Genomic DNA, 24,454 nt, shown 5'->3' with positions numbered 1-24,454 from the left:
CTCTACTAACTTAGGTGCTGGCCGAGTGACTTGCCTAAATCTACGACAGCTCCCCTGCTGAAAGTAACTTTCTATGCCAAATAGAGGCGTAGAAAATGGTAAACGGGCTGGGCTCACGCCCTGCACCTCTTTTCCGCCACCTTGGTGAACGGGGAAAAGTCACAGATTCAGCCGCAAATTCCCTTTGCAACCAAATCTGCAACAAAAAAGGGATTTTTGCACTTACCGTAAAATCCTATTCTCGTTGAATGCATTGGGGGGACACAACACCATGGGTATATGCCCAGCTGCCACTAGCAAAGAAAAAAAAGTGTTGGCTCCACCCAGATGGGCTATACCTTCTGCACAGACAGTAAACTAACCAGTTGGTCCGAAAGCACTAGAAGCATCAAAAACCCAGACAAAAAGTGAAGCCAACATGTCCTAAACCATAAAGGGGACCATTATCAAAGGGTCCCGGGAAATCCGGAAAACCTGAAAAAAGAAAAAAAAACAAGGGTGGGATCTGTGTCCCCCAACCAATGCATCCAACGAGAAAAGGATTTTACGGTAAGTACAAAAATCAATTTTTCTCGTGAATAGCATTGGGGGACACAGCACCATGGGATGTCCCAAAGCAGTCCCCGAGGGTGGGAAAAAAACAGCCATACAAAGAACCTAGCGCACAGCCGCTTGCAGAGCCTTGCGACCCAAACTGGCATCAGCAGAGGCCAAGGAATGAATATGGTAGAATCTGGAAAAGGTGTGAACTAAGGCGCAGGTGGTGGCCTTGCAGACCTGGGAAGCAGAGGCTAAATGCCGGACCGCCCACGATGCCCCGACCGCCCTAGTGGAGTGAGCGGTCAACCGGAAAGGGGGCTCACCATCCTTCACCACATAGGCTTCTTTGACGGCCGACCTAATCCAACGGGAGATGGTAGCTTTGGAGACTTGTAAACCCTTACATGAGCCCTCAGGGACAACAAAGAGAGTCAGATCGATGGAAGGACTCAGTTAGCTGGAGATACAGCCAAAGCGCCTGAACCACATCCAGACGGTGGAGAGACCGCTCTCTGGGATGAGAGGGGTTGGGACAGAAAGAAGGTAGAACAATCTCTTCATTAATGTGGAAGGAAGAGACCACTTTGGGAAGAAAGGAGGGAACTGGGCGCAGGACAACTTTGTCCTAGTGAAAAACCAAAAAGGGGGACCAACACGAAAGAGCCGAAAGTTCGGAGACTCTGCGAATGGAAGTAATCGCAACTAAAAACGCAACTTTAAAGGAGACATAAGAAAGGGAGACCTACTTCAAGGGCTCGAAGGGAGAGGACTGAAGGGCATCTAGGACCAAATTCAAAACCAGAGAATGGAAGGGAGGGACACGATGCGCCTCCCACTGAAGGAAAGTCTTAACCTTGGAACAAGAAGCCAAGCACCTTTGGAAAAGGACAGACAAGGCCGAGACCTGACCTTTGAGGGAGGCCAGGCGGAGACCCTTCTCACGGCCGGCCTGAAGAAAGGCAAGAATCCTAGGGACGGAAAAAAGGAGAGGGCGAACCTCGCCAGATTCACACCAAGCAAAGTAAGCCTTCCAGGTACCATGGTAAATCCTGTCCGACTAAGGTTTATGTGCAAGAAGCATAGTCTGGATGACTGACTCAGAGAAGTCGAGGTAAATTCGGGTGGAATAGCAGACCTTGCGAAAGGAGGTCGAGACGCAGAGGAAACCGCCACGGGGCGTCTGTGTGCAGGAAGACGAGATCTGCATACCAGTCCGGACCACCAATATCGCCGGGACCCGATCCATTTTGAGACGCTTAAGTACCCGAGAAAGAAGTGGAGGGGGAGGGAAGAGATAGAGACTGAATTGGGACCACGGGAGAACCAAGGCGTCTACCGCCAGAGCCTGAAGATCCCGAGACCTGGCGATGTAAAGCGGAAGTTTGTGGTTCAGACGGGAGGCAAAAAGATCCACATCTGGGATTCCCCAGCTCTGACAGTTGTTGAAACACGTCATGATGGAGAGAGCACTCGACCGGGTCGAGACGCTGGCGACTGAGGAAGTCTGCTACCCAATTGTCGACTCCGGGGATGTAAACTGCGGAGAGAGTGGGAAAGTGTCCACCGCAGAATGTGAGAGGCTTCTATCAGGACAGCCGCACTTCTCGTGCCCCCCTGGCGGTTTAAATAAGCCACCACAGTGGAGTTGTCCGTCTGATTCCGGACAGGATGACCGCGGAGGAGGCGAGTCCAACAGGACAGAGCTAGGTAAATGGCCCTGAGTTCCAGGATCGACCACTGCCCCTGGGCCGAGAGAGACTCGATGCCAACCCGTCAGGCTGGCATCTGTGGAGATCACCTGCCAACGGAGGGGAAGGGAGGATCTGCCGAGGAAGACGGTTAGCGGGTTCAGCCACCAGTGCAAGTCCCGGCGGACCTGGCAAGCATGGAGACCTAAAGGGCTCGAGTGTGGAATTGGGCATAAGGAATTGCCTCGAAGGCGGCAACCATCCGGCCCAGAACGCGAATGCACGCCCTGATGGGCAGAGGAGACTTCTCGCGAAGGCGAGACACCCCTGACTGGAGAGCCACTACCTTGTCCTGAGGGAGGAACACTCGGCCAAGGCGAGTGTCGAGGACCATGCTATTCCATCCTCTGACTGGGAACCAGAGAGGACTTGGTGTGATTGACCAGCCAGACGAACTGGGACAGCTCAGGGTGTTCTGGAGACTGGACAGGTTGTCCTCCCGAAACGGAGCTTTCACCAGAAGATCGTCCAGGTAGGGTATTATGGCAACTCCCCTGGCACAGAGAAGTGCGACCAGAGGAGCCAACACCTTTGGTATAGACCCTCGGGGCAGACGCCAGGCCAAAGGGCACAGCCACAAACTGAAAATGCAGAGAACCCACCTCAAAGCGAAGGTACCTCTGATGAGACTGAGCTATGGGGACATGCAGATAGGAGTCTCGGGCGAAATAATTGAGCGCCTTCAGATCTAAAATGGGGCGAAGAGCACAGTCTTCCAAGGTCGGTACAGGAACAATCACCCCGTGTGTGTGAAGGGAATAAATGGCCTGAAAAAAGGCGGCGACTGGAAGAACCGACCCTGGGGGAAAGGCACTGCGCCCAAACTGGCTCAGGCTGACCACAAGGCAACTTTTTATTACAGCGGGTGCACGTATAATTCATGATGGGGGGGGGGGGGGGGGGAGGCTGGGAGTTTTCTCTGGAAGAGGACATGAGGGCTGAGTGAGCCTCAATAAAAAATAAAAGCAGCCAGCCAGAGGTTGTCCTACCGGGCCCCCAGGTGCTGTGTCCACGAAGAGGTGCTGCAGCAGTCACAGGAGAGTGCCAGGAAGGTTGCAGGAGATTGGAGAGCGTCCCTCAGGAGTGCTGGCAAGATGGAGGTCCCAGAGGAAGAACTAGCCAGAAGAAGGCAAACTCTGCCCCAGGCAAAAGCCTGCGCTAAAATGGGATAGGAGGGAAAGAAGATCAGTCCCAGGAGCCGAGAGAAATGGGGAGGGGCCAAGAAAAAAGCCTGGGAAGCGAGGGGAGGGGACAAGAAGGATGCGGCCTAGGCTAGGTAAAAGCCGGGGCCTCGATTAATGGAGCAGCCGGGAGAGGAGCACAGCCGGTGTGACGGAACTGCGGGAGACCGGGGGCCCTCCGGAAGAGAAAGAACAGGTAAGTGAAGCCCAAGGAGGGAAAAAGGCCAGGGAGAGGCATAGGTGGTTGGAGGCCCAGCTAACCAAGAGGGCCTGTGTGGGGGACTCCGAAAAGAGGGGGGACCCTCGCAAGGTGAAAAATTTAACACCCCCCCCCCCCCCCCCACAAGGTTAAGTTAACAGTGCTGGGTCAGAAACCAGGAACTTCTGGATTGCAGGCAAACACTAATGCTAGAAGCAGGGGGAAAACAAGGGGAAAAAGGGGGGCCTCTTGGGCCCCCCGATATGAGGTGCTCCAACCCCCTGAGAAAAGAGGGGAACTAATCCTAGACCCATGGGACAGGGACGCAGGGAAAATACCAACTGTCCGAAGTCTTCAGGCGCCGCTTTCGGCAAACTCACACATATGTGGGATTACCGCCATGCCACTGCGGATGCAGTAATGGGGGACTGGGTGACTGGCGAGGTACTGAGAGTATGCGCCCACAGGGGGTGCAACTAAAGTGGATATCCACGATGGAGCCCCATCCTGCAGCAGGCCGAGACCTGCATGAGAAGAAAAAAAGAATAAAATAAAAAAAAAGAATAAAAAACAAAAAGCAGCAAGACCTGCAAAAAAACAGCCTCCTACGGACACTATACTAAAACTAGTTAGTTTAGTGCCTGAGCAGAGGGTATAGCCCATCTGGGTGGATCTAACACTTTTCTTTTCTAGTGTCAGCTGGGCATATACCCATGGTGCTGTGTCCCCCAATGCCATTCACGAGAAAGTAGTGTACCTCACATCATAAATGACTTCCTTAGCGTTTAAACGTTTAAAGTATACCAAATATCTACATGCAGGGCACAGTATTCGCTTGAAGTCACGGAGCAAAATGTAATGTGTTATGGCTATGGACATCTTTGGAGTTTTTTTATTCTTTTATTATCGATTTACAAATATTTTGGGCTAAAAAAACATTTTTGTAATACATTTTCTAGAAAAAAAATGTTAAAAAAATAAAATCTTTTTAGTTCTTAAATAATAAAGGAGAAACATGTTTCTTCATACAGCAGACAGTAAAATGATATTATTGTTAAGATCAAATCTTAAAGGGAATGTGTCATCAGAAAATGACCTATTGTTTAAATCATGTTTTTATGTTTAACAAATTTTGAATGAATTTTTGATTATGTAATTTTTATTTTCCATTTCAATAACTGTATTAAGACAAGTTTCACACTTGTGTTTACATCTCCGGCAGGGGAGCAGCCTGCCAGAGATGTCTGGATCAGACACTGCCAGATGCTAACTGACACCTTCCTGCCCCATTCACTATAATGGGGACCCACGGAGATCTGGTCGCAACCCGGCAAACATGCAGAGAAGTGGCTGGACGAAAACTGCTGCACGCAGCAGTATTTGTCCAGCTGCTTCTCAGCATATTTGCTGGGTTGTGGCCGGATCGCCGCCGGTCCCCATTATAGTGAATGGGCCTGGACAGCGATATGGTTGGAAATGCAGGAAACAGCTTGCCGGATCTCTTAAAGGGGTTATCCAGGACTATTAAATTCCCCCCATTTGCTGGGCCCCTCACACTGAATATAATAATCATGTTCAGGAAATAGAATTTAAAAAAAATCTGCAATCAGAAAATGAAAAGAAAATGTGTGTGTCCCTATCTGGGTTTAAGTGGCAGAAAAAGGTTTTGGTGACACATTTCATTTAAAGTGATTGTCTGTGTTTATTTGCCCCCCTTCCCTCAGCCAGTGGTAACTGTGAATAAGTACGTACTTACCTGCCCCCTGCAGCTCTGTTCCGACTCCCTTCTCTGGACTTCGTCTCCATCTGTCAACCATCACATGGACGGGGTTAGATATAACACTGGAGCCAATAACTGGCCTCTACAGTGATGTGTCCCCAAGCAGAAGGTGATCCAGCAGTGATGTGCTTCTTAGGGACACATCTCAGTTGAGCCCAGTCATTGGCTGGAGCGGTGCACGTGAACCCATCCATGCAAATGTTGACAGATGAGGACAGGAAGTCCAGTGAAGAGAGCCCAGAAGCCACAAAGCTGGATCCAAGAGGCAGGCAGCAAGTAAGGCTACTTTCAGCTGTATCAGGGTCCTGCAGGCTGCTCCAGCAGGGGAGCAGCGTGCTGTAGTTTTTCTCCGGCCGCCTCTCTGAAAGTTTGCTGTGCTGCAATTATAGTGAATGGGGCCGGAGCGGACTTCCGGTGGCACCGTGGGCTAGCATTAGCACGGATCCAGCAGGCTGTTCCCCCGCTGGAACAGCCTGCCAGACCCTGCTACCGCAAGTGTGAAAGTAGTCTTAGTCTGGATTTCTTTACAGATTCTGCTGGCTGAGGGGGATAAAAAATAAATAAATAAAAAAATAAATAAAAAATAATAAAATAAAAAAATAAAAAAATCGGGCAACCCCTTTAAGTTAGCTATTCTTCTGGACCTCCCCATACACACGCAACTGAGCATGCATGTGTTCTCATTAAAGAAAGGAGAGTAAGCACTTGAGAACAGAAGGATCAGGCATTCACTCCTTTCTTTAGTCAGCACATCAAAATATACGTAAGATAAATGTCTGGTTTGAAAACAGCATGTTTGGATGACTACTTTTATGTGTATGGGAAAATATAATCAGGGATAAAGATTTACCCAATAGTATGGAATTAGAAAATGCCACCTTTATATGTAAAACATTCACTATACATGAAAACTGCCTTTTACTTATTAATATTCAGTATCCTTAAAGGCAATGTACATCTTTGGTGGTATTTTTTTATGATTGCATTTTTGTCAATTGGTCTTTCTCAAAAAATGTTCAGCCATTTCTGAGACATGGTTTGTAAGCGGTCAAGTTCCGTTTTCTTTGAATCCAGTCATCTAATTTGCAGCTCTCATCTCTGATCTCCTGACCTCATAAACACTTATTTAAATCATATTCTTATCAGTTTCACAAGAATTGAGCTATCATGAGTGTTTATGAGGTCTGGAGATCAGAGATAAGAGCTACACATGACACAAAAAACTGAAACTGCCAGCCTGAACATGTTTATTAAAGACGTAGTGAAAAACTGATTTTTAACTCCAAATGAGTAAAATTCTATAAAAGAAAAAGTGCCCCGAAGGTGTCCATAGCCTTTAAAGCTAAATCTATAGATGCTTGTAGCTGGAAGCTGCATGCATCAATGCTCTTGATCTCATGCTGGGGAAAAAGCAAGGGGTGAGGAATTAGAGCAGAGATGAGAGCAGCTCTAGCTGCTGTCACACACCCATGTTGGCCAGTCCAGTACCTCTGGGATCCACATTCCCAGAATATCATTATCGCTTGTTAGGTCTTGTCCAAACATTGCCTCCATAGCCTCGTCATCAAGGTCAATTTCTAGTTCTTCATCCAGATTGAGGTCATACAGAGCTCCAGGTTCTTGCTGCAAGGAAACGCCGTCTCTTCGACCCTGGTTGCGGTGAGCTTGAACGGTGCGGTATAATCCAGCTGCCAATAGGATGCAGGAAGAGGTTACTTTACCAAACGGACAAAACAATTAGAACCTGAAGTGTACCTCCAAAGTTTAAGTGTTGATGGGAAACCCAAGAGTGGGAGAATGGGCAAACCTGTAACCTAAGCAAGCATATGACAACAGAAGGCTCTCTTCATACAGTAACCTAGGATAGGGGACAACCTGTCTTCTCTGCAGCATCTCCAGGCAGCACACTTATTCCCAAATCAACATTTATGTTATAACCACAGAATATGCCATAAATGTCCAATGGGCATGGGGCACCCTCTGGGACCTGCACCCATCTTGAGAATGAGACCCTGTCTCGTGGCCACTGTAAATGGAGAGGTGGCCACTCATTTTGCGTCTCTATACATTCATTTCTATGAGGGTTCCAAAAATAGCCAAATAAGCATGTTTGGCTATTTTTTGAATTCCAGCAGAAGTGAAAGGAGAGAGAAGCGCATGTCCACCTATTGGATATTTATGGCATATCCTGTGGATATGGAAGGGGTTTCAGTGCATGCATTGTACTGGCATTTGCGGCAGACATGCGGTGAGAAATCCACACCAAAAATCCACAGCATGAAAGTTGTCCCTTAGAGCTTTCACTATTGTTTATTAGGTAGACTTCTACCTTAAAGGGGTTGTCCAGGATTAGAAAAACATGGCTGCCTTCTTACAAAAACAGCTCCACACCTGTCCATAGGTTCTGTATGGTATTGCATCTCAACTCCATTGCAGTGAATAGGGCTTAGCTGCAATACCAGACACAACCTACGGACAGGAGTGGTACTGTTCTTGGAAGAAGGCAGCCTTGTTTTAATAATCCTAGAAAATCCTTTTAGGGTACTTTCACACTTGCGGCAGGATGGATCCGACAGGCTGTTCACCATGTCGGTTCCGTCCTGCGGCTATTTCGCCGTGCCGCCGCTCCATCCCCATTGACTATAATGGGGACGAGGGCGGAGCTCCGGCGCAGCACGGCGAAAGCCGCCAGACTAAAAAGTCGGACATGAAGTACTTTTTAGTCCGGTGGCTTTCGCCGTGCTGCGCCGGAGCTCCGCCCTCGTCCCCATTATAGTCAATGCGGACGGAGCGGCGGTCCGGCAGCACGGCGAAATAGCCGCAGGACGGATCCGACATGGTGAACAGCCTGTCGGATCCGTCCTGCCGCAAGTGTGAAAGTACCCTTAATTAAACATATTTCTACATATGAAGTAAGCTAATATTTTGTTTAGAAAGATGAAGGAAAAATATTATCATATCCTATATTGGATGCAATTGAAAACACGACTTAAAATGGTCACTAATGCAGGATTTACACACTCAGACCAGCAACCAATTATAAGGTAGGAAGCGTTCCTTTCTGATAATTGGCTGCTCGTTCAGTGGGGTGAAGCGTTGCATTTACATGCAGCAATCACCCCCACAATATGAGCACGAGGGATCGCCATTTCTCGTCCTCATACAGCTGCACTGTTTTTGGGCAGCACATTGCTGTTTAGACAGCACGATCTGCTGCCCAGAATGAAAACAGCTGCACGCATGAATGACTGTTTAACCAGATGAATTAGCATTTTGCTTGTTTGTCGGGTGATCTGTGGTATCTTTAGAAGCGTATGTCCCCAATAAGCTGCTTGACAATTGGGCAGTGTAAGCCTGCCTTAACTTTTCACACAACTTTGCATAAATCAATAGTACAAGCGATCAAAAGAAACTCTGCAATATGTTTTATTAGTGAGAAATGTCTAGTTCTCCTGTTAGCGGTCTACCAGTTCGCCCCTCCTAACTGTTTTTCACTTTGAATAATGCCCTTTTTCCCGTCCAGGAAGGGATCATCTCTGCAGGAGTATCATATTACGTATGGCAATGCAAGTCCATGGAAAGGGGAGGACGAGGAGTGGCAAGAAACTGAGGAGGCACACAGACAAGCAGGACTGCTACATGGGACGCTTAACATAAGTGCTTTAGTCAGAAAAATACTGGTCAGTATTTCTCTGTAATGTCCTCCATTATCTTAGGCTACTTTCACACTTGCGGCAGAGTGATCCGGCAAGCAGTACCGGCAAAACGTATGCCAACTGATGGCATTTGTAAGACTGATCAGGATCCTGATCAGTCTTAAAAATGCATTGAAATGCTGAATCCATCTTTCCGGCAAAACGGATCCGGCATTTATTTTTTTCACCTTTTTTTCGATCTGCGCATAGACGGATCCGGCATTTTTAATTGCCGGATCCGGCACTAATACATTCCTATGGAAAAAAATGCCGGATACGGCATTCAGGCAAGTCTTCAGTTTTTTGGCCCGGAGATAAAACCGTAGCATGCTGTGATTTTATCTTTTGCCTCATCAGTCAAAATGACTGAACTGAAGACATCCTGAACGGATTGCTCTCCATTTAGAATGCATGGGGATATAACTGATCAGTCCTTTTCTGGCATCGAGCCCTTTTGACGGAACTCAGTGCCGGAAAAAAAAAAACGCAAGTGTGAAAGTAACGTAAGGGATGCTTCTGAGTGACTGCGAGACAGTTAGGAAGGCGCTTCTCCGACTTTCTGTGCGTACAATGGATAGCAGCGAGTCTCCATTTCCCATGTTTGAGAGAGTTGCAAACCAGATATTTATCAAGCATAGGTGAAAACTGCTGAAAAATGCCAGATACAACTCATAATTGCCAGAAATAGTATTATTCCTTATGTACATACTCTGTACTATTGATTAATACAAAGTTTGTTGAACGCTCAGTGCTGCAAAGGGTTTTATGCAAGAACAGGATTAACAGTGTAATGGTTTTATAGAAATACAATAAAATATTCGATAGGTGTGGGTCCCATCTTTGGGACCCACTCTTATCTCAAGAACAGAACCATGCGCCACCATGATTTGAGAGGTTTATTTTGTTCAAGGGCAAAAGTAAATTAATGCGTGCGTTTTACTAAAAATCACTTGCATCCTTGTTCAAAATAAGAAAACGTAAAATTCATTGGATAACATACCAGCCCTTGCCAAGAGTGTTCTTGCTGCCAGATCAAACTTTTGCCTCCTGGTTACAGTGGATCTGCCTCTGGTCTGTTGCCCGCTGCTCGCTCCAGCATTTTCTGCTTGTTCCATGCTGTCTGGACTACAAGTCATAATATATATATATGTATATGCATGTAAAAATCCAGCATTTTAAAGCATGGTGGAGATGATCACTCTCACCAAAGGCCTCTACACACAGATCTGATGTGAAAGGGTCCATTTCTAACCATTACACACACTCGCTAACTGCCCCATCATTATGCTTCTGTGATCTGCTGCTGGCATCCAACCATCCTCTATAAATCACCTTCTCTGGGACCCCCTTCATGGTCCTCTTTCTGAGCAATTATTTTGGTACCTGTATATTATGACCCCTCTTTTCCCCCTTCTCTCCTCTCTTACTGCACTCTCTACTGTCTTCCCTTTTTATGATTTTGCTTTTTTTATTGAAATTTGTTAAAGTTGAAAAAAAAACTAAACAAACCAAAATGCTTTGTATGTAGACATTTTCATATTTAACTAGACTTTCAACTAACGACTGCCCACTGCATTTCAGCTTCCCCCCAAAAAAGCAGTGAAAAACACCATACAACAAAACCAACCTAAAAAAAAGACACAGCAAAGTAAAGATATATAACATGATATCCCAGCATACTTCAAGTATTTTCTTAAATGTGCAAAACTAACCTGTCACAAAAGCATTCTTCCAATTCAGGAGCATCGGAGGAGGAAATGTCCCCTGTGAAAACATCACTGGATTTACCCCCTGAACCTGAAATAGCACCATCCTGGCATTGTTCACTGGTTCTGCCAGAGTATCTTTCCTCATCGTCTGGATGCTCAATCATCCACATTGCCAACACAGTGATATTCTGAGGGTCAGCCTCTCGAGCACCTAAAAGAAAAACAATAAGAAATGGAGGAATACACATAACAGGTATCAAGGAATGTAGTTATATTTTATGATAGCAATAATTCTAGCATATCACAGCCTTAAATAATTCCAGATTAACTTAAAAAACAGAGCAATCTGTCAATCCACAGTACCAGCAAACCACTATTTTCTTACATGAATAGGCAGATCACACATTTATGTCTAATGTTAACAAGATCTGTCATTGATAAAAGTCAGCAGTGAGAAATGTAAAACAACTAAACAAAAAACTAATGACTGGATAAATATTACACGCAAAAGGATCAGTAACCTTTGAGATATACAAGACAGTTACCAGTGGCTTCCATGGCCTTCTTGATTTGTCTTATGGAGAAGCCCATTTCTAGTAAAGGAACAACCACAGCGGGAGGTGGAGGAGATGTAGAGAGGCGACTACTGGGATCGGACAGAGCTGCGAAGACAGATAATGCAGATAATCCCTGTAGAGTACATTATTAATAGACTAATTTATTAATAATCTGTAGGTTTTTGTGCGTGCGTGTCTAAAGTGAAATACTCTGGCTTATAGTCAGGGATATCCTAGAGATGTCTGCTTAAGAGAGGGAGCACTGGGCAATGGCATGTGAAAGACGGAGTGTGTAATTTTGAATTTTTCACTATAAAAGGGACAAAAATAAATAAACATATACAACCTCTTCCCTCTCTAAAAGATGAGACCGTACTTAAAAGTGACTGCATAAACAATCTCTTGTTTCTTGCTAAAATGACTTAAAGGGGTTTCCCCATCTGGACATTTATGGCATATCACTAGGATATGCCATAAATATCTGAATAGCGGGGGTCAAACCTCTGGGACCCGCTCCGATCTCAGGAATGGAGCTCCACCCTGAATGGAGAGTACACAATGCATGTGTAGATTTCTCTATTCGCTGCTATGGAACTTCCAGAAACAGCAGCACAGGCACAAGGCACAATTGGGAATTTTTGAAAGTCCCATAGCAGTGAACGGAGAACACTGAGCATGTGCAGCAAGCTCTCCATTCACAGCAGGTTCCAGTTCCTGAGATATGCCATAAATGTCCAGATGAGACAACCACTTTAATGTACAGCAGAATATAACTGGACCCTACTTTCCCTAAACTAATTTGGAGGCCCAGGCCCAAGAAAAGAAGTTATTTTAGTGCAGAGTCCCATCTATAAGAGATTGCCTTGCTGCGGTAGATAGCAAATATTTTAATCAAGAGAAACGAGCCTAAGCACCTAATATTCATTTATATAGTGAATAAGGTATTCATAAAAATGATAATCCATATACTCAGATGCAGAGTGCTGATGCATCTTGTGCTTGATTGTTTTTAAAGGCACTGTGTATGTGCGCCTGCACATTCATTTTGGTTTATAGGATGAACCAACTAAGGGCTCATGCACATGAATGTGTGTTGGCCGGGCCCTTATTGCGGCCCGCAAACAGCACCTATTCATGTCCTTTTATGTTCTATTTTTCTGAGGTGCAGATGGATCACGGACCCATTCAAGTTGAATGGGTCTGCATCCGTCTACAGCAACTGCACGGATGGTGCCCATGCATTGGGGACCGCACACTGCTTTCCATTTCCTGGTCCAGCTAGACACACAGGAAATACCTGGAGATGTCTGCTCAGCCAATTAGTGGCCATAACGGAGATGCACCTCAGCCCCTTATCTGCCTCAACTAGTTGTTGGCTGAGTGGCCCTTCCATGGCATTACCTGCTTGTTGAATTGGGATCAGGAAGTGGAAAGCAGCGGGATGGGAGCAGCATCAGAACAGCAAGTTAACCCACTGTGAAACATATATAAAAAAAAATCTAATACTGCTGGACATCCCTTTTAATTTGTAAACTCACCTGTACGGTTTGTGTGCCTTGATGGCTGAGAGTCAGGGGATGTCAAGCTCTGCCTTCTTCCCACTTCATCTGTGGGTGATGTTGGCAGTGATGTGATTGGAGGCGTCTGTGCACGACGGGTGGGCAGCACTGTTGTAGTTGGGTAGCTTGAAAACATTTGCCTAAAAAACAAACAATGCTACAGGTGGATGAAATAAGATTTGCCATAGTTGGTCAATGGTTGTTTTGCAGAACTGGGGGGTCCTGGATTTACGCCCTGCTGAGAGCAACATCTGGATGGAGTTTGTATGTTCTCCTCCAGGTACTCTGCTTTTCATCCACACTCCAAAAACATACTGATTGGTTCCCTGGCTACCTGTGAAAATGGCTCCAGTATGTGTCAGAGACAGGCACATTAGATTGTGAACCCCATTAGACAGGGACTGAAATAAGTATGGACAATATGTAGCTGCAGAATGTGTTGGTGATATATAAGCAACGGAAATACTTGTGATTATGCTTTTTTCTTTTATATACTGTATAGTGTTCCGTCAATAGTTCTGAAATGTGAATCACACAGCACTACCCATTTCTTAAATGTAGCTCTTGCAGACTCATCTACACCATTTGTAAAGGGGACCTGTCAGCATGTTCTCTATAGAACTATTCCTCCTTACAATACAAGGAAGTAAGCTATAGTGACTCTATATGACTGTGCACAAACCACACTACCTAGCTGGCAAAGCAGCCTAAGAGATGCAGTGTGAAGCAATGGTGGCCCATAGAGAATTACCATCAGCATATTGCGCTGTAAGCCCTCCAGCACTCCTATGCCAATTAGCCAAATAACAAATAGCCCAGTAAAAGAAAAACACAAAAGCAACAAAAACTCATTCCATTCTCTATGACAGTACCTCAGCAGGCTAAGAGGCATGACGCCAGGAGACTCCGATGCTGGCACTGTTTCAGTGTCCGTCACTGGAGTGGTAGCTGTGGTTGTGTCCTCGAGCGAGCTGCTCATGAACGAGGTGGTGCTGGATGCCGACGGGCTAGTGGTGACTGGTGTTTGAGCTTGATGAACTTGGTCATTATCTTCAGGTTGCTGATCTATGTCTAGAGGAAGTACAAATACCAAACCAAATGAGCAGAAGGAATTATTAGGATTATATGGTTAAAATCTTCAAAAATGTTAAGCAATTTTTTAACTAATTCTGTTGGTTTTACGTTACTGTCATATCTTTTACTATGGAGATCTGGTAGTTAACGATGTAGAAAGGGCAAGATATTTGCAATGATTTATATACTTTGCCCAAACAGAATTATTATGTTTGTTGCAAAACTACAACTCCCAGTATGCCTGGACCGCCTACAGCTATTATGGGAGTCGTAGTTTTGCAAAAGCTGGAGGGCCGCAGGTTGAGCATCCTGGCTTTACAATATCCACATTACAATGAATTATAGGGGTCATTTATTCACACTAGAGTTGTAGACGCCGGTCTTAATAAAGCCCCTGCCCTGGCGGGGGATTGCCAAAGTTATGTAGAGGCGCCACCCTCTACATAACTTCAGCGCATCCAGCGCAGCTTCTAAATGTAAGACAGCTTTCTTTGCTGGCTTACATTTAGACCATTTTCTGCGCCTAAAACAGGCATTGAAAATAGTAAATGAGATGGGCCTCCTGGCCCATTCCCTTTCCCGCTCCCACAACGCACACTTTTTTTTAGACCTGGCTTGAGCTGGGGAAAAGTTGCAGATTGCGACGCAACTAAACATTGTGCTGCAATGTGCACCTAGGAGTGTTTCAGGTTAATAAATGATCCCCTATGATTCTACACTAGAGTGCTGCACCATTTCAGAGAGAAGTTAGAGGCAAATTTCTTAAGACTGGCATCCCCTATGCCAGTCTTAGTTAGAAGCTTGCTGGAGTGAAATGCGCTTAATTTATAAAGAGGTTCATTTTGTGCATCTTCTTGAATTCCGTGTCCCAGAAAATCAAACTTACCTTAGTTAAGACATGGAGTATACTTAAAGGGGTATTCCCATCACAGACAATGGGGGCATATCGCTAGGATATGCCCCCATTGTCTGATAGGTGCGGGTCCCACCTCGGGGACACGCACCTATAATGAGAACGGAGCAGGGAAATGAACGGAGGGCGCACTCCGCCTTCCATTCATTTCTACGGGGCCGCCAAAAATATCAGAGCGCTGGCTCGGCTATTTCAGTCTGCCCCATAGAAATGAATGGGAGCAGGGGCCGCGTGTGCGCGGTGCGCTCCCATTCACTTATATGGGAGCAGCGCTTGGTGGTGGACGGCCCCTGGGAAATCTGGGGTCCTCCAGCCACAGTTCTCCCCGCTCCGTTCTTGTTATAAGTGCGGGTCCCAGAGGTGGGACCCGCACCTATCAGACAATGGGGGCATATCCTAGCAATATGCCCCCATTGTCTGTGATGGGAATACCCCTTTAAGCTATAATTTATGGCACTTTCGGATATAAACTACAGTGACAGGTATTGGCCTCTGCAAAGCCCCAACCACTTTTCTTGCCACTTTTGAAAGCTGGCAACAAGTGTGAAACGTTGCAAATTAGAGTAAAATAACCATCACAATGTAGTAAATCCATGTAGTCTAAAACATACTGCTAAGGAAACAATACCTTAAAACTCCATCTCTGTTTTACCTGGTTTAATTCTGCTGCCAAATTGCTCTTCCAGCAGTCCATGAACCACCAGCTTGTAAATCATGGCTTGTGCTCTCTCCAGATCAGCCAGTCCCAATGCCCTCTTTATGGGCGATCTCATAACAGCCCTCTTCACCATGTGACGCATCAGAAATTGCAGGGCGGCTCTCATTTCTACATCCTCATGTACGACAGGGGAGCTTGCACAATCGGAATTGTGCCCATTCTCTGCCAGCACCTTTGGAATAAGCAGCAGCTCAGCATATTTACTGCAGCTTAGCAGTGCTCCCAAGGATTTCATGGCTCCCAAATTTACGTAGGATAATTGAACAGCCCTAATCTCAGACTGGGAAACATCGTGGTTTCGCGAGATGTGGTCGTGACTTTTCCGTTTTCCATCAGCATGATGTTGTTCGTTTGCTGGGGCTTCACTCAGAAGAGCAATAGATTCGTTTTCAGATTTAGAAGCAATGTTGCTGATGATTTTCTCCTCCGGGGCTCGCTCTGTTGATTCACAGTCACCCTTTTGGTCCGGGTCTCCTTTCTCTTCAGATTCATGCCGGTGTTTCTTTTCATGACGTTTAACACCAGATTTGCCAGGATCTTCATGGATGCCTGTCAGGTATGTAAGGTCAAGCAGTGTAGAGGCAGTCAGCCCACGGAAACGAGCCACATCGAAGGGAGGGGGGTCACAGGGCTCCAGATTGTAGAGAGGAGTGTCACTAGGCGACCAAAAAGTTGGGAAGCTTTGGTTGAGAAAAAAAATCAGAACGACACAGGAAAAAGCAAGTGAGGGACAGACAAGAGGAGAGTACAGGAAATAATGCTGATAAATGTCAAGCAATTGACAGCGAGCATCCATGTGGAAATATAGGGTCTTATTTAGGAAAATGTGTATAGAATGTGAAGAGATGACCACAGCAATCAGATTATGGGGTTCATGTTCCAGCCAGCAAAAAAAAAAAAAAAGACAAAACACTGCTACAAATTCTCAGGATGCTCACAAAAGTGAGTACACCCCTCACATTTTTGTAAATGTTATATCTTTTCATGGGACAACACTGAATGACACTTTGATACAATGTAAAGTAGTCCGTGTACGGCTTGTCTAACTGTAAATTTGGTGTGCCCTCAAAATAACTCAACACAGCCAATAATGTCTAAACCGCTGGTTTAAAATATTTACAAAAATGTAAAGGGTGTACTCACTTTTGTGAGAGTCTGTATACACTTTTCTTAAAAGTAGTTTTCATAAATAAGTGTTTTTGTAAATTGGAAATAAGCAAAGATTAGAAAAAAAAAAAAAAAAAAAAAACAGTTGCAGCACAGGATAGACCAAGAGCAGAACACATTAGGAAAGGCAATGATGAGGTAAATATGGAAAAAAGTCATTGAGGGTACATGAGGATGGAACACACTTTATAGAAGGATTCCGCTAACCATCTGTGTCACTTATATTGCCATCTACAGACCATCAGGTGTAAAAAAATAGAACTGCAACTGGAAAAATACAAACTACCAACTGGCTTTGTGGTCCGAGAAGAATAATACAGCAATAATCCAACATCACTGCCTAAAGGCTATGGACACCTTGGGGGCAATTTATTTTTATAATTGTATTGTACTCATTTTGGGCTAAAGTCATATTTTTTCAATTGGTCTTTAAAAAAAATGTAAAGGGCTTGTCTTGCTCCAGGAATTGGCATTTATCATGTAGAGAAAGTTAATACAAGACACTTACTAATGTATTGTGATTGTCAATATTGCTTCCTTTGCTGGCTGGATTCATTTTTTCCATCACATTATACACTGCTCGTTCCCAGGGGTTATGAGCACCCTGCAATCCAGCAGCGGTGGTCGTGCTTCTCCACTATAGGAAAAAGCACTGGAATCTCTGGTGGCTGGGACCATGGTAGCACACAAAAGGCACGCATGCGCAGTAGCTTCCATTCCGGCCACCTCATATCTGTGCTGCAGCGGTGGCCATAAGCCCTGGATATGAGCAGAGTATAATGTGATGGAAAAATGAATCCAGCCAGCAAAGGAGGCAATATGGACAATCACAATACATTAATAGGTGGCTTGTATTAACTTTATCTACATGATAAATGCCATTTGCTCAAGTGATACAACCCCTTTAACATTTTCCTCTATAGCTTTCACTTTTAGTGTATCTGCAGACTATTGCTTCACCTTTCTCAGTGAGGGCAGCTCTGAGGGCACAATCTATAGCACTTATCTCTGAACTCCTGACATCTCATAGACTCTCATTTAAAGGGTCACTAAATGCAGAACAAAGAAAAACTAACAAAACATAATATCCTTAGATGTCTGTTATTTCCTCTTGATTCATAAGCTGTCACAATTGCAGACCATGAAAAATACCAGAAAAGCAGTGCATTGTTCTCTCCCCCTGTGAGGTTAGTGCACAGAAGCCAGGAAGTTTAGGAGGAGGGGGCTGGATTTAGTCTGGAGAATTTTTGTCTACACAGTGAGTGTGGCCATTTTATTGGAAGGAATCTCCTAGTTACTAATAGTACAAAACAGATTTGGTAACCGCATCAGCCATAGAACATACAGCTTAATAGCTCATCTGCCCAGTTACGCAATGATAATTCCATTCATTGCATAAATGTGCATATTTGGCTTTCAGCACCAAACTACATATATATTAAGCACTCACGGTTGTCCTGATATGACATTACATTTATACAACATGGCCTCCATTACATCTCTGAAGAGTTATTACCCAGCTTTCCTACTCTGCTGAATTCCAAATTTGCCTAGTTACGTAGTGATAAATCCCTTTCATATAGCTAGACCAACTTGCTGTCCAGGGACCTGGAAAAGCTGGGTGACAAGACTGTAGAACTACATTGGTGACAACAGATTACATTGCCCCGGTACCATATGATAGATTCACACAATGTATCAGGGCACTGTTGTGTGTATTTTATATTACCAATAAGCCCCATCACTAGTCTGAGGTTGTTTTGCAGCTTTCCCAGACTGCAGAATGCCACACCAGCCTGTTAAATCCCCAGTATTTGGCCTCATGCACACGACCGTTTTTTTTTAAGGTCCGCAAAAACGGGGTCCGTAGGTCCGTGATCCGTGACCGTTTTTTCGTCCGTGGGTCTTCCTTGTTTTTTGGAGGATCCACGGACATGAAAAATGAAAAAAAAATCTAAGTCAAGTTTGCCATTGAAATGATAGGAAAAAACGGACACGGATCACGGACACGGATCACGGACACGGATGACAATCTTGTGTGCATCCGTGATTTTTCACGGACCCATTGACTTGAATGGGTCCGTGAACCGTTGGCCGTGAAAAAAATAGGACAGGTCATATTTTCTTCACGGCCAGGAAACACGGATCACGGATGCGGCTGCCAAACGGTGCATTTTCCGATTTTTCCACGGACCCATTGAAAGTCAATGGGTCCGTGAAAAAAAACTTAAAACGGCACAACGGCCACGGATGCACACAACGGTCGTGTGCATGAGGCCTTTGTAGAACTCCTAGATGGATTTGCTAGCCAGGAGCCTGGAAAAGTTAAAAGTTAAGCCTCATGCAGACGTCCGTGGAACACAGTCCGTGAGATACCGGACTGGCATTGCAGAAGCGCACGGCGTCAATAGTTGCTATGACGCCGTGCACTTTGTGTCGCCGCTGCTATACAGTAATACACTCGTATAGATCATACGAGTGTATTACTGTACTGCAGCGGCGGCACAATACGCACGGCGTCCTAGCAACCAAGGAGGCTGTGTGCTCCTGCAGACAATATGAGGTTATGCTGGCAGATCCGCCCTGTGCCTGCTATACAGACAGTATGCGGCAATGCTGGCAGATCAGCCCTGTGCCTGCTATACAGACAGTATGAGGTTATGCTGGCAGATCCGCCCTGTGCCTGCTATACAGACAATATGAGGTTATGCTGGCAGATCCGCCCTGTGCCTGCTATACAGACAGTATGAGGTTATGCTGGCAGATCCGCCCTGTGCCTGCTATACAGACAGTATGAGGTTATGCTGGCAGATCCGCCCTGTGCCTGCTATACAGACAGTATGAGGTTATGCTGGCAGATCCGCCCTGTGCCTGCTATACAGACAGTATGAGGTTATGCTGGCAGAGCAGACCTGTGCCTGCTATACAGACAGTATGAGGTTATGCTGGCAGATCAGACCTGTGCCTGCTATACAGACAGTATGAGGTTATGCTGGCAGATCCGCCCTGTGCCTGCTATACAGACAGTATGAGGTTATGCTGGCAGAGCAGACCTGTGCCTGCTATACAGACAGTATGAGGTTATGCTGGCAGAGCAGACCTGTGCCTGCTATACAGACAGTATGAGGTTATGCTGGCAGAGCAGACCTGTGCCTGCTATACAGACAGTATGAGGTTATGCTGGCAGAGCAGACCTGTGCCTGCTATACAGACAGTATGAGGTTATGCTGGCAGATCAGACCTGTGCCTGCTATACAGACAGTATGAGGTTATGCTGGCAGATCAGACCTGTGCCTGCTATACAGACAGTATGAGGTTATGCTGGCAGATCAGACCTGTGCCTGCTATACAGACAGTATGAGGTTATGCTGGCAGAGCAGACCTGTGCCTGCTATACAGACAGTATGAGGTTATGCTGGCAGAGCAGACCTGTGCCTGCTATACAGACAGTATGAGGTTATGCTGGCAGAGCAGACCTGTGCCTGCTATACAGACAGTATGAGGTTATGCTGGCAGAGCAGACCTGTGCCTGCTATACAGACAGTATGAGGTTATGCTGGCAGATCAGACCTGTGCCTGCTATACAGACAGTATGAGGTTATGCTGGCAGATCCGCCCTGTGCCTGCTATACAGACAGTATGAGGTTATGCTGGCAGAGCAGACCTGTGCCTGCTATACAGACAGTATGAGGTTATGCTGGCAGAGAAGACCTGTGCCTGCTATACAGACAGTATGAGGTTATGCTGGCAGAGCAGACCTGTGCCTGCTATACAGACAGTATGAGGTTATGCTGGCAGAGCAGACCTGTGCCTGCTATACAGACAGTATGAGGTTATGCTGGCAGATCAGACCTGTGCCTGCTATACAGACAGTATGAGGTTATGCTGGCAGATCCGCCCTGTGCCTGCTATACAGACAGTATGAGGTTATGCTGGTAGAGCAGTCCTGTGTATATTATGCAGACAGTGTAATGTAAGTGTGCATTCACAAGACACATTTTTAAAATCTGCTTTAAAAAAAAAAAAGGTCAATTTTAAAAGATTGTTTTTTAAGACACATTTTTGACACAAACTTTTTTTGTAATCTTCAATGCAAAAATGCATTTTCTGCTCGTGGTTTTTGGCGCAAATCCACGTGAAAATAAACATGAGGATGCGCACAATGAGATTTTTTGCCTCTTCCTATTCATTTCAATGGGAGATTCAGCACAGATTCCATGCCAAGATAGGGCATGATGCTTCTTTTTTCCAGGCACAGTGTGAACCACGCTGGAAAAAAAAATATCTTCCTATTGAAGTGAATGGGAGGATGCATGAAGTCATCTTTTGCTGCCGATGCTCCTATCTCGAGAATACGGTCCCATTTAGCCGCAACTGTAAATGGAGAGGTGGCTGTGCATGCAGGGCTATCTTCATTCTCTTCAGTTCTGAAAATAGTCAAGTAAATGTTCTTGGCGATTTTGGGAACTCCCATAGACGGGATTAGAGAGAGCTGCACATGTGTGGCCACTTATCCATTCACAGCGTCCCCAAGACAGGGCCAAGTTCTCAAAATGGGAGCAGGTCTTAGAGGTGGGACCCACACCAATCGGACATATATGGCATATACTGTCGATATGCCAGAAATGCCTCAGATAGGAATACCTCTTTAATTTACTACACTGTAGTAGAAACTGAACACTTGCTGATGGGTTTCCTCCACAGATTATGGCTGAAGAGCATGTGTCCTATCAGTGGGACACTATGCAATCAGCTTATGACCTACTAAAAAAAGAAATATAAAACAAAAATGCACTTCTTTTTCTTAGCAAAGAAAATATTTAAGACAACTGAGGATAAAGAATACTTAGAAGCAGAAGATAAGAAATACTCATACCTGATGGTTATCTCTGCCTCATCCCATTGAACTTTGGCAGAAGTACTGCCCTCCTTCACTACACCCAAGAGAGTGGCATGACGACCCGTCTGCTTATGAACACATCTGCCACCCACCCTAAGTCCTGTGTCCACTCCTCCAATGACAGCCAAAACAGGCCACACATCCACGCACAGAGTCTTCAACTGGGTTTCACCCAGCTCTGCCAATCCATGTCTTGCATGCTTCACCTTCTCTTCCTCCTTCTCATCACGGACTTCATGTTCTTCCCTACTCTGGACCGACCGACTTTTCTTTAACTTGGTGCCTGCTTCTCTCAGACAACCTTTGATTTTCTGCAAACGCTCCACCATCTTTTTGTTAATGCAGTGGGTCCAACGTTCAGTACGATGTAATATCCGGAGAAGCTGTACACTTGACTCAGCCAGCACAGTGGCTACTGGACTACAGATGGGATCCCCTGGTAATAAGTCTCTTGGAGTGCCTCTCATTTGCATATCACAAATCTTTACCTAAAGCACAAAACACCTCCATTAACCTGTTATGCATTTAATTGGGTGTTTAATGCGCAAAAACGAAATTACATGGATTCTAAATGTACCTTCTCTCCAGGATTACTACTGTAAAACATTACACAAGGGTACAGCTCTGCCGCATCAATATCTTCAAATGCAAGTTTGGGTTCCTGTGATTGAGATAACAAAAAATACTGTGTAACCTTTCTAAACGTTCACATATCGTAATCAGTCATAAATAAAAATGCAGTTATAGAAGAGATATAAAGCCCTTCTTAAAGGGGTTGTCGGAGTTATGAAAAAAAATAATATAGCACTAAAAATTTGATGGGTAGCAATATATAACTAAGCTAAGCAAGTTTTATGCAAAAAAAAAAAATATATATTTCCTCATTTCCCGGGTTCTTTTCTGGCCCTTTGTTTACATGCAATAAAAACAATCTCTGCCACTCCCCCTGCTCTGCTAAGGGAGTTAATACAAGAGCTGCCCTGAGTGACATGTCTGCCTGCTGGGAGACTCTGCAGCATGTTGTATGTGTACGACTACAAGTCCAAGCTGTATAATGACACTGCTAAGGGAGTGGATACAAGAGCTGCCCCGAGTGCTGGGAGAATCAACAGCAACTTGTAAGTATAGAACTACAAGTCCCAGCTGTATAATGACACTGCTAATACACACAGGATCTTCCCCCTACCTTCTTGTGCAATTCTCTCTCTAGTCTGTCAGATCCTGTGCCCAGAATTGTCACTGCTGAGGCTAGCCAGTATGTGCAGCTGAAGGGGTTAAGAATCTTAGGAGAGAGAGCAGACGGCAGTGAAGGGGGGCGTGGCCAGCACAGTGACATCTAGTTTACAGGCTTGTAAACGACCTTTATCAGAGCAGGGAGAGAAGCTGACATCACAGGTCATGTGACCCTCAGTCAAATCTGAGAAACTAGGCACTGGAGATAAAGTGAGTTATTTGGAAAGCTGTTACATTTGCTTAGTTAGGAACATAGAAAGAACAAAAAAATAACTCGGACAACCCCTTTAAAGGAAACCTGCTGCCCACATTATGATACTCTCTCTTATTTCAGCAATCTGTCATTAATGTGTTAATATGCTGTAGTATGGGAATATTATTTGGGGATAGTCTGTAGTATATGATATTTTAATCCTTGCAGTCAGCAAAGAATCCAATGTATTCATGGGCCGCAGTCCATGAAAAAAAAAATAAAAAAAATGATATTCAAAGGAGATCTTTATTTAAATAACCTTAAAACAAGAAATCACAGGACAAGCGCACCTCCTGCGCATTTTCGGATATAAAGACAATCGTCAGTACTCATGACATGATTTTGATGATTGGATTTTATCTACTGGGATACGGAATTCCTTTTCCCATTTTATTCATGGACTGTGTGTTGCCCTAACATGTCCATGTATAAAAGAGCGAGGCACGGACTCCCTCTGCCCTGTAGTCGCTAATTGACAGCTTCCTCCCTATTATTGTGTATAGAGGGTGCATATAATGAATGCATCAAACTTCTCACTGGCAGCAAGTATTTAGATTTAAGTTCTCAAAACCTACTACATATTAAAGTGTCAGACCAGCATAAAGTGTCCAAAATCAGCATGTTAGTCACTACTTTATGCTGCCCTCCAGAAAAGACATAATAGGGGAGACAGGTTCATTTTAAAATTATAGGTAACACAAAACCAGCATCATTTTACCTCTCCATTTTTACCAAATGACACGGTACGAGCTTCCATGTCAAGGACACAGGTGATGAAGTCTCCCTGAGTAAAGCTAGGTAAGGTCAGAGTCTGCTCTCCATTGTGATACAGGTTGCCACTGTATGCTCGGTATAGCCACATATCCGAGGTGGTTCGGTGATTGAAGTCATGCACAGGCCACCGGGAAACACCAACACATGTACCCTCATTGCCACGATTCTCTTTCACGATATAAAACTAAAAAGAACTCAATAAGATGACTTGCTTATCAAGAGAAGATTGCAATGCACTAAAAGATTTTAAAGTCCTCATCACTCATTTAAATAAAATAATTTTATAGCATAAATCAAAACAATGAAAAATAAATAGGCCAGTGACAAAGAAACCTGGCCAAATGCCGGAAGAATACATTGTTACAGAAGCAATCAAACTAGCCAAAGTTTCTTCCTTCCTTTCTGATCATTACCCTCTAACCCTGCACATTAAAGATGTCTTTGCCATCTCTAC

The 24,454-nt window shown here is 45.0% G+C and overlaps 1 protein-coding gene across 6 annotated transcripts in view; it reads right to left on the bottom strand.

Moving 5' to 3' along the window:
- HERC1 (HECT and RLD domain containing E3 ubiquitin protein ligase family member 1) overlaps positions 1–24,454 on the bottom strand; it is a 181,712-nt gene that overhangs the window by 70,036 nt on the left and 87,222 nt on the right. For 3 of the 6 annotated variants that reach the window (XM_044279795.1, XM_044279796.1, XM_044279800.1), the window contains exons 36-45: positions 23,945–24,184; positions 22,318–22,401; positions 21,717–22,228; positions 15,608–16,353; positions 13,841–14,039; positions 12,948–13,108; positions 11,374–11,514; positions 10,856–11,063; positions 10,144–10,268; positions 6,916–7,136 (exon numbers count right to left, since the gene is read on the bottom strand). In XM_044279795.1, the coding sequence (XP_044135730.1) occupies positions 6,916–7,136; positions 10,144–10,268; positions 10,856–11,063; positions 11,374–11,514; positions 12,948–13,108; positions 13,841–14,039; positions 15,608–16,353; positions 21,717–22,228; positions 22,318–22,401; positions 23,945–24,184 (2,637 nt within the window). The remainder of the gene's footprint in view (positions 1–6,915; positions 7,137–10,143; positions 10,269–10,855; positions 11,064–11,373; positions 11,515–12,947; positions 13,109–13,840; positions 14,040–15,607; positions 16,354–21,716; positions 22,229–22,317; positions 22,402–23,944; positions 24,185–24,454) is intronic. The other 3 variants (XM_044279797.1, XM_044279798.1, XM_044279799.1) reach the window with 3 other exon arrangements.

This window comes from Bufo gargarizans, chromosome 2 (assembly GCF_014858855.1).
Source record: "Bufo gargarizans isolate SCDJY-AF-19 chromosome 2, ASM1485885v1, whole genome shotgun sequence".
In the NCBI taxonomy this organism is placed as follows: Eukaryota; Metazoa; Chordata; class Amphibia; order Anura; family Bufonidae; genus Bufo; species Bufo gargarizans.
Note: the sequence above shows the minus strand (reverse complement) of the source record. Positions and strands in the feature narration are given on the sequence as shown.